The sequence below is a fragment of the Lactuca serriola genome, chromosome 4, assembly GCF_051521515.1.
Source record: "Lactuca serriola cultivar US96UC23 chromosome 4, Lser_US96UC23_V15, whole genome shotgun sequence".
Classification (NCBI taxonomy): domain Eukaryota; kingdom Viridiplantae; phylum Streptophyta; class Magnoliopsida; order Asterales; family Asteraceae; genus Lactuca; species Lactuca serriola.
In genome coordinates, this window is record NC_136411.1 from 396,205,262 (window position 1) to 396,215,985 (window position 10,724).

The 10,724-nt window shown below is 41.3% G+C and overlaps 1 protein-coding gene across 1 annotated transcript; it reads left to right on the top strand.

Annotated features, from left to right (window-relative positions):
• The first annotated feature begins 1,762 nt into the window (after positions 1-1,762).
• On the top strand, positions 1,763-3,722 carry LOC145097942 (uncharacterized). The gene is made up of 6 exons (XM_079035615.1): positions 1,763-2,199; positions 2,330-2,412; positions 2,520-2,656; positions 2,743-2,792; positions 2,884-2,958; positions 3,052-3,722. The coding sequence occupies exons 1-6, from the start codon at positions 1,973-1,975 to the stop codon at positions 3,611-3,613; spliced, it is 1,134 nt and encodes a 377-aa protein (XP_078891741.1). The 5' UTR covers positions 1,763-1,972; the 3' UTR covers positions 3,614-3,722.
• The last annotated feature ends 7,002 nt before the right edge of the window (positions 3,723-10,724 follow it).

Consider the following 10,724-nt stretch of genomic DNA (forward strand, 5'->3'; position numbering starts at 1 on the left):
AAACTTTCGTTCAATCAAATATAAATAATACGCAAGAGTAATACGGGCCGACCAGATGACCGAATACATGATGGGCTATGTTAAAGAATATGGACTATACTAAATGACTAAAACTAATACAACATAATAATACAAAGGGTTATTGTTACTATAGCCCAATTATGTTTAGTATATTGGTTTAAAAGGTTCTTCATGACTTTTTTTGCATTTTAAGGGTATGTACTTTTGTTTTACCGTTTTAAAAGGTCATTATAAAAAATATGAAGGGGTCACCCGGTGAACCCCTTCCTAATCATCAATTTAGATATGCCACATGGCATTTGGTCAACTAAAATGGTCCAAACTACCCATGATGTTACTGCAATTCATCTCCTTAGATTGAGTTTGAAGACATTCGTTCCTGCAATTGAGCCCTGTCAAATCAAAATCAAAACAAAGAAAGACTATCAAAATCAAAACATATACATAGTGCAACACTTAGTTTCTTGTTTACATCAGGATTCAAATCTACGATGGACACTAGCTCACCATACGTTGCTGGCTGCTCGCAACCTCCAAAACCCATCGTCACAGATCCCTTGCTTAACTTTGACTCTAGAATCATTGCAATCTGTTTTCAAGTGATATTGTCATAAGTTCATAACCACTGCCTAATTCATTTCTACCCCAAGGAAGTTGAAAATCACTCATGAACACTGAAACATTAACCACTCGTAAAAGCAAGACATGGACTGATTAGAAAGGGGGGTTTCTTTTCCTTGGATAATTTTTGAAGCTATAATAACATCAAGTCATCAAGTTACATTCAGATTTGAAGCAAGTACATAAAACACACACACATCCATAACACAAAGAGAGAGAGAGAGAGAGAGAGAGAGAGAGAGAGAGAGAGAGAGAAAGAAAGAGGTGTACGTACGGCTTTGGGTTTGCCGATCAGGTCAACGACGGTAGAGGTGGCTTCGGAGAGGATGACGGAGGCATCAACGCCCTCCAAGCTCACGTTTGTTGACAGATTCAGGCACGACATCTTCCAAAAACTTTGTTGGCCGTGAGATTGCTTCTTCATCGTATTTCTCCTCCGGTTACTTTCCGGTGACTAGTATTGTGATAGTAAGTGCTTACTGCCCCGACAAACTCTCCAAACACCGTCGTCTAGTCTCAACTCTCGGTTCCCTTCCCCGTGGAACTCTCACATAACCCATATTCGATTCCATATAATGACAATAACCCTAATAAAAATATATATAGTCCGACAATTCCGACACACCCTTCCTTTTGTATATGGTCAACAATTAGATTATTTGGTTCATAATATTTGATTGCACGATGGTGAAATAACTTTTAAAATTAAAAACTTACTTTCAACAAATTTTGGTTAAGTTGGGCTGTATGCGGCAATTTTGAAATTAAAATTCCTACGCCGCCATCATGTATAATAGGATTTAAGACGGCCATACAGGTAAAAACCATAGACACCTGAAAATATTTTACAAACTTTAGTTTCATAACTACAACGATGTTAAATAATAAAGTATCCGATGTATCTTATTGGGCTAATTTTTACGCCCTTACAAAGTTTTGATGGACAACTAAAGTTTGGATAATAAAAATCCGGTTTTTATGCTCTTGAAAATAGCCCAAGCAGGATTATCATCATTTATCACTTATCAGTTATCAGGCAAGCCCATACATATACCCCATTAATCGACGGTTGTGTGTGGTCCTTGTGGATGCCTGGATGGGAGGGTTCACCATAGAGCGTGAGCATCTGCTTACACAGAATATATACTCTAAATACTAGCCGTTAGAATCCTCCTAAAACAAGTGAAATAAGAAAGAAAAAGAAATTCAAAATCCAGCCGTCAATGTCAATTCATTCACATCTCTCTCTCTCTCTCTCTCTCTCTCTCTCTCAAAGGCACACGCGGAAGTACGTTCACTGTGACACGACAAAGCACCGAAGCTTGAGAAAATGATGAATGAACAGCCAAAACGGAGCTCTCCAAAACAATCTGAAAATGGAGAAAAAGGGAATTGTGTGTTCAGCCCTGGGTTTAGATCTGTTGCAGCCATGGCTGGTTGGGACGAAGAAGCATTGTTAATGGCGTCGCTTGTCGTTGAAGATACACCGGATCGTGATGCTAAACAGAAGAGACGCTCAGATCCGCTGTTCAAAACTCCACCTACTAATTCTAGAAGGTACGAAACCCTAATTTATGCAATGACTTTCATCATCTATTCCTCGGTTCTTTTCAAATGGTTCTGATGAGATTGCGGTTTTCTAAGTGTCAAATTAGTTGTTAAAATTTATATATGTGTGGTGGTTCAGAAAACGCAGAGATCAGAGGAAGAGTCCTGTTTCGTTACCTGTGGCTGTTCTTGATCTAGACGAAGAGGAAGTTTCTAGAGAAGGTTAGTCCGTTGTCTTTTACCTTTTAGGTGCAGTTTCATTTCATCAAGGAAACCTTATTTGGTAACATTTTGAATTAAGCCCTAATCTGAGTATAATAAATTAACAGAAATCGTAGAAGAGAAGAAAGAACAGAAAATTCTTGTGGATATTAACAGTAAAAAGGATGAGAAATCAAAAGAATCGACGTCAGAAAGCTCTTCCATTCCATGCATTGATCGACTTCGTGAAGAACTCTCTTGTGCTGTAAGTTCTAGCAAGATCATATCTCCCTGCTGTTCACTTTTGTTCTCTCTTCTCTCAGTTTGAACATATCTATTTTTTCTCCACAGATTTGCTTAGAAATTTGCTTCGAACCAAGCACCACTTCTTGTGGGCACAGGTAAAGATCATAACTTCTTAAATCTTAATCTATCAATAAAAAGACACCCGATTTACATTAGGGTTTTAATTTTGCTTTCAAAATGGTGTAGTTTCTGCAAGAAATGTCTGAGATCTGCTGCTGATAAATGCGGAAAAAAGTGCCCAAAATGCAGACAGCTTATAAGGTACACTACCTCACCAATTTTAGGTTTCAATTAGAATCCTCTTCACAGATTTGTAGTTGTAATGGATTCTTTGATTTTGTGACTTTGTTCCAGCAACGGAAGATCTTGCACCATAAATACAGTTCTATGGAACACGATACAGCTTTTGTTTCCACAAGAAATAGAGGCAAGAAAGGTTGTGGGCGGAGGTTCAAACACATTACAATCCACTGACCTCCAAAGCCCTCCGGCAAGGAGGAGGAGCCAATACCGGAGTGTTGTTGAGGCGTTAAATAGTCCTGAAGGAGAACAGCTAAGCTTGGAAAGGAGGCGGAGGACTGTTAACCACAACCACAACCACCGCCATCATCATAATCTGAGACAACAACAGAGCTTTCGTCCTGCCTCTGTGGTGTTACTGAACAGTGGAGCAGCCGGAGATAATAGCGTGAGCAGGAGGAGGAGGAGGCGGGAGGTGGTGGTGGTGGCACCACCGGAGCAAGATGAGGATGCTGTTTTGGCATTGAGATTGCAGAGAGAGGAGTTCATGGGTGCGTTTGGAGGGTCTGAACAACAAGGGAGAAGAAACTCGGTTGCAACTGCTACAGTGAATCTGAGGGCAATGGCATCAAGAGCTGTTGGTATTCGCAACCATCGTGGTGGTGGTGGTCATTAAATAAAAGTGTGTAGGCTTTTTTTCATCACAACTTCTGTGATAATCAAAGATGATGAGTGTGGTTTCTTTTGTTCCTTAATTTTATTTCAAGATTTGGTATGTTGTGTTATTTTGTACGCGCTTGTTGATGGTTTTCTGGTTTGCATTGTTTGTGTTTTTTTTTTTTTTTTTTTTTTTTTTTTTTTTTTTATTTATTTCTGTGGATGGCTGAATCCAATTTTCTAAAAACGCCCTTAATCCTTGAACCTTTGTTCAAACCCGACCACTTCAAACCGTCAATCCGTCATACGCAACCACCTTCTTGGGCAAACCTGCACTTTCCGGCCAAAAAATTAATCATGTAGTTTTGAAGTTGCCAGGGGTGTTTTTGAACAAACATTTCAGGTTTGGGGTGTTTTCGAACAAACATTGGTGTTCTTGAACAAACATTGTAGGTTTCAAGTGCATTTTTTTTAAAAAAATGTTCTAAGATTTGACAAATTTGAACGGTTTAACCACTATAGTGAGTCACCATGTTATTTCTTTATTTTTAACAATTTTGATGGTATTTTTTGAACATAGGGATGTAAAAAAGACCCGTCGGATCCCGTTCATGTGGGGTCACGTCTCGTTTAGGAGATTTTTTTAAAAAAAATCAGGGGTAAGGGCAAGTTTAACCCCCGTTTTAATTTCGGGGACGGGGGTAGGCGATCCCGTCCCGAAACCCTCATGGGGACCCCGTTAATAAATTACACATATATTACATATATTAATTATATAAATAATAAATATAATAAACAATAACATGATTTTGAGCTTTCAAAATTCATCATAAAACATGTTTTTAAGTTGTTAGTATAATGTCTTTAAGATGTCATAACTTTTTTATTTTTAACATATAAAATTCTGCTATAAATAATTATGTGTAACCTAAAAAATAGTTTCTTTTAGCCTAAATAACAACTTCTTTTAGCCTAAATAATAGAGAAAGATCCAAGAATCAACAACAAATTGTATTAATCTTTAGAAAACTTGCAATACAATTAAGGAAATGAAAATGATAGAAAGTAGTAGCTGCTCGAGATGCTACAAATCTCCCAGGAATAGAAACTTCTATGAAGAATAATCAGATGTCTCCCCTAAAGGTGTCCCTTCCTTCCAATAGACTAGAATGACAGTTGGTCCTAGAATTTCCCAAAATGCCCCTGCCATTCCACTACCTCTGCAGGCCTGTTGGCAGGTTAGTGGTCCCTCCTGCATGTGTCATCCTTTTTTGATTCTTCATTCTCTTGTACGTGAATTTGAGTGGAGGTTGCACAACATTACCCCTCTCCTAAAGTTCAACCTTGTCCTCAAGGTTGAATTCCGAAAAGGATTCTGAAATAGTAACAAAGTCTTCCCAAGTGGATTCAAACTCTGGAACTTCCTGCCACTTAATCAATACTTCAATTTTTTGACCATCCTCCCCTGTCTGAACACGTACCCCCAATACTGATTCTGAATTCCAATCCAACCTCAAATCCCCTGTCATCTAAGCTAGAAGAGCGGGATCCGCAATTTGACTTCTAATTGCCTTTTTGAGTTGAGACACGTGAAATACAGGGAGAATTTTTGTGGTGTCCGACAATTGGATTTTATAGGCCACCTTCCCCACCTTTTGTGTGATCTGGAAGGGTCCATAGAACCTAGTTGCTAGCTTCTAGAAAGGTCTGTTGGTTAATGATTGTTGTCTATACGACTGCAACTTGAGGAACACCCATTCTCCTTCTTTAAAATCAACATTTTTTTTTGTTCTTGTCTGCCATAGCCTTCATTTTCTGTTGGGCTTTAAGTGAGTGTCCCTTAAGATCTTCCAAGATCGCATCACGCTCTAAGAGTTGGTCCTCTAGAGCAGAAATGGATGTATCTCCTTTCTGAACCTTTATGACTCAGGGAGGATCACGTCCATATAAGGCCTTGAATGGGGTGGTTTTTCTAACCGTGTGATAAGCGGTATGTAACACTCAGTTTCGAATTTCTTCATTATTCAGGGTTGTGGCCGATCATCTGTCGTCTTAAGCCTTTGGGAAGAAAGGTTATACCCATTTGGATGTGGGAGATGTTGGTTATGTGATGAAAGGGTCCGGTTTGTACTTTAGATCCCAATGGTATCGGAAAAGGCATTGGTTCGGGCCTTTTATGAATTTTGGATTTTTGTTCGGAAAGTTTTGAGGTAAGGATAAGTTGATAGATGTGTAGAGCTTCTCGTTACCTTTTCGTGGATATAAAGAACGTCAAAATCGGAGTTAGAACGAAGAAGTTATGCCCGTTTGAAGTTTGGACGGTTCTAGGTTATGCTGAGTACGTTGGGCGTACAGATGGGAGTACGTTGGGCGTACTGAAGCATCCTTGAGTACATTAGGCGTACGCAATCAGTTCCTAAACCCTATTTTTCGTGGTTTGAGCCATATTTAAGCTCCTTAACTCCCCCAAACCCACTCTATTCTCAACCTCCACCCCTCCAACACCCCTTCCATAAAACCCTAACCCTAGTTGAGCCTTTTATGCTAAAAGAAGGTGTTTTTTAGTGCTTGGGAGTATGATGGTGCACCTTGGAGAAGAAGGAACTTCTTGGAGAAGTATTGGTTTCATTGGAGCTTGTAGATTTGAACTTTGTTCACCTTGATTTATCTTCTAGAGGTATAAAGTTAAAATCTTGATGATACATTTGTTAGATCTAACTAGTTTTGGATGTTATTAGCTTTTGGTCATTTTAGTGCATAAAGTTTAGATCTTGTAAGTTTGTGTAACACCCAAGTTTTTAAGGCCAAGAAAGGAAAGAAACCCCTAAGTTTAGGGGTCGACTCGGCGAGTCCGAGCGGGATCCGAGTCGAGGAGTAAGTGACCGACTCGGCGAGTCGGCCAAGGTGACTCGGCGAGTCTGGTCTGTGCGAGGAAAACCCTAAATCCGGGGCTTGGAGCCTATTTAAGCGCCTCATTCTTCTTCCTAGGGCTCCTTTACTGCCTCTCACACCTAGAACGCCGCACCCTAAGCCTCCATTGTGCTCATTCAAGCTTTTAGCCATTTTTGGAGTGATTTGGAAGAAGTAGAGGAAGTGGGAATCTTTGAAGCATCAAGGAGTAGCCTTGGATCCGAAGTTTGGGAAACATTTCAGAGCATTTGAAGGTATTAATTTGTTTCCCTCCTTTAGATCTTCTTTGGTTATGAGTTTTGGGGCTTTTAAGCCATGTCTAAGATCAAGTTCTAGCTTGGGGTCCAGATCTGAGGTTGCTACCTCAGATCCATGCTTGTTTTGGTTTAGAATCCCGTAAAGTATCAGCCATTTGGTGGATTTTGGAGCCTCTTGGTCTTAAACCCTAGTTCATGGCGTATTTTGCTTAGATCTCTATCCTTGCACGTAAAGTTTGCAACTTTACGTGGGGAATAGGCTTGGGAAGGGTAGATCTACAGTTTGGAGTCCATGCATGACTCGAATGTCCTCTGCATGTAAGTAGATCTTAATGGACTCGGCGAGTCCTTCGAGTGGACTCGGCGAGTAGCTTGAAGATGAGGAGGAACTCGACGAGTGGGATGAACAGCTCGTCGAGTCGGATGAAGATGGGCATGAACTCGGCGAGTTGGATGAACAAGTCGGCGAGTTGGATGAAGATTGTCGTGTGCTCGGCGAGTCTGTTCTTAGACTCGGCGAGTCAGGTCGCGTAGTCCCCAAACCCCTTCGAGTTAAGACTCGAGTCAGCAAGTCGAGCAAGGAATCAGTGAGTGGGACAGGACAGGATTCGGGAATCAGTAGACTCGGCGAGTCAGGGGCTGACTCGGCGAGTCAAGCCGTGATTGGAAGAACCTTGAGCATAGGGACTTGGCGAGTCAGTAAGTGGACTTGGCGAGTAGGGTTGACCTGGAAGGTTGACTTTGGCCAGGACTTTGACTTTGGCAAGAGTTGACTTGGTTGACCTTTGAAGGTCAGTTAGACTAAGTGTTATGTTGATTTTGGTAGCTCGGGGAGCTAGTGGAGTAGCAGTTCGGAGTCAGTGGTCAGGTAGCGGTCAAAGGGATTAGCAGCAGCAGTTCAGCAGTATCAGGTGAGTTTCCCTTTGTATGAATGGGTCTACGGCCACAATGTCGGCCCATGTAGTTATGAGTAGAAGACCCGGGGGTTAGCCCTAGGCACAGTATGCTAGTATGATATTCGGACGAGGTCCAATGATAGAGGGCGGGTGCCCAAGGGATGGTTTGTGCGATAGTGTATACTTGTTGTCTGTGTGATACTTGTATGTGCCTGGAAGGGAGGTGAGGGTGGGCGAGGTCCCGTATCTCACCAATAGTAGAGTGTGGATGGTGTTCCACATCTCAGTAGCAGCAGTCCAGGGGCGAGGCCCAAGTTAGGAAAGGAGTGAGGGTGGGTTGGGCCCGTATCTCACTATCAGCAGGAGTATGGACGAGGTTCCATGACTCATCAGTAGCAGGACACGGGCGGGGCCCAGAGATAGGCGAGGCCTTAGAGCAAGAGCTGTTAGTATATGTTTAGCTTATGTGATGTTATGTGATATGTTTATATGCTATTATATGATAGTGGGCGAGGCCCTGTGACAGGCGAGGCCTAAGTGAAACATATCTGTATCCGAGCGGGGCTCAAATCCAGGCGGGGCCTGGAGCGGCGGGGCCGTGTAGCGGGCGAGGCCCGAGGTAGGGGGCGAGGCCCAGGATAGCGGGCGTGGCCTAGTATGTGCAGTATGTGGTTTTGCATGGTATGCGGTAAGGTGGGGAACTCACTAAGCTTCGTGCTTACGATTTTCAGTTTTGTTTTCAGGTACTTCCGGTAGCGGAGGGAGGAGCTCGGGGTGATCGCATGGCACACACCATAGATTAGTCAGCCTGGGAATGTTTACTCTGATAATAAACATGTGTTTTGAAAACTTATACTCAGATTATGTTTTGGAATGATGTCTTTGCTTAAAGTAATGCTTTATTAAAAAGAAATTTTTGGTCTTGAATTTTGGGACGTTACAGTTTGTGACCTTGTTATGGATAAAGTTGGAAAACTGTATCCATATAAACATCGTTTTCATTTAGATCTGAAAGTTTGAGACTTGTACTTAATGGATTAAGTTGAAAATTTTGATCTTTTGGGTCCCTTTGAGACTTAAAGACTAGATCTTGTTTATTAGGATCATTCTAGTGGATAAAGTTGGAAACTTTATCCATTATAAAGCTATTACGGACTATCAAAAATGTGATCTTGGCCCTTCTATTCCTTCCCTCCAAGAGTTGTGATGTCTTATTGGGTTAAGAACTTTGGGTTTTGGACATTAAGCACTTTATAACCATGCATAGTCATAAAGTTGCAAACTTTATGACTTAGAACATCATTCCAGGCTTGGATCTGAGTTTTGGATGTAAGAACTTCATGGAATAAGCTCTTAATGGATTTTGGGACTTGCGAGGGTACGCCCCGCATACGCACCCTGAGTTGATTCGGTCGGGTTGACTCGACTGGGTTGACGCAAATGACCTAGTTAGTTTGACTAGTTGAATTTGCCAAGTTTGACCTTGAGGGTATTTTGGGAATTTTGGGATTTCGATTTTGATTGGTCAATTGGAGGAATAGGTGTCGGTTGGAGCTGAGATTTGAAGTGGGGGCCTCATCAGCTTCTGTTCAGTTTGTGAGGTGAGTTTTCCTCACTGTACTTATGGGTCAAAGGCACCAAGGCCGACCCAGTGAATTGATATTCTGTTATGCGTGTTGCTATGCTGTTATGATCTATTAGATCGGTATCCTAGTAGATAGGATGTTGCTATGCTTAGTTGTGACAACCTGAAATTTCTATTCTGTGCATCCCTTCAATACAATAGAAGTCAGAAAAGTTGTTGCTAAGTTTCAAACTTTTTGGAACAAGTTTGAGTATGTTAGGATTTACACTTCAGGTGATAGCAGGAGAGAGGATGCCTTAGAGTATTTTGTGCATCTTGAAAGTTTCAAAACTCCACGAGGTCGGAGTTTACGGCTCAAATAATATTTTGGACCAAAACTCAACGGACTATATAAAGGACACTTAGCCATTTTAGTTCATTTTTCCATTTTTCAACTAGAGAAAAGCCCGAATTCTCTCCCAAGGATCTTCATCCGTTCGCCCCAAATTGTAAGTACTTCAAACCTAGAGTATATTAAAGTGTATTACATGCTTAGATATCATTGAAAACACTCAAGAACCACAAGAAGAAGGAGTTTACGGCCCAAGATCTCCTTGGACCGTAAACTTTATTTTGGGTGCCAAAGTGCGCCCAAGTTTTCCCTTATGCTTAGAAACTAGTATGGAACCCTTCCCTAATGGTTATAGCTCATGAAAAATACCTTAAGACCCCTTGTATATGGGTTTACGGTTTAGGGATCTCCCAAAACCGTAAACACCCCAAAAGTGTGCATAAATGGCCCTAGTCCCTTCACAAGCTTAGGAAACATGTCTAAATCCTTCCTTGATGTGTTTAGCACGGGAAAAGCACCATAAAACCCCCTGGAATATGGGTTTACAGTTTGGGAATCTCCCAAAACCGTAAACTCCCCCAAAGTGTGTTTTAATGCCCTAAACACCCTTTTAAGCCTTGACTAGTAGCCTAGAACCTTACACCATCGACCTAAGGACCTCAAATCATGAAATGGATGGGTTACCATGAGTTTACTACCGTAAACTCATGTGTTTACGGTAGTAAACTCCCAAGAACATGGTTCAAAAACCGTAAACACAAGTTAGGGTCATTTAAGACCTTAAACTCACCCAAACACTTGTTTAAGCTTTAGAGCACTTAACCACTTGAACCCTTAGAGTTTTAAGCCCCTTTTGGTGACCAAATGAGATTTTACGGCCAGGATTTTACTCCCCTGGGCCGTAAACTCCAATAAACATGGTCATTTGACCATAAACTCCCGTATGAGGCCTTGCACTCCTTTGTTGCAACCCGATAGCCTCCTAACACTTTTACCAAAGTGTTTTCCTCACATTAGGATGTTTTTACATGTTTAATTAGTTTTATAATCACTAATTGTTTATATAAATATGTCTTTATATGTTATTAGGATCATTGTGTGTGTCTAAGCCTTCACTTGACACCAAGCACTTATCCGACACTTCCATCCGA

Bases quoted from the DNA above. Each gene is read 5' to 3' on its own strand.
- LOC145097942 (XM_079035615.1), top strand. From the start codon at position 1,973: ATGATGAATGAACAGCCAAAACGGAGCTCTCCAAAACAATCTGAAAAT. The intron at 2,200-2,329 runs GTACGAAACCCT...GTGGTGGTTCAG, and splicing joins CCACCTACTAATTCTAGAAG to AAAACGCAGAGATCAGAGGA. The intron at 2,959-3,051 runs GTACACTACCTC...ACTTTGTTCCAG, and splicing joins AAATGCAGACAGCTTATAAG to CAACGGAAGATCTTGCACCA.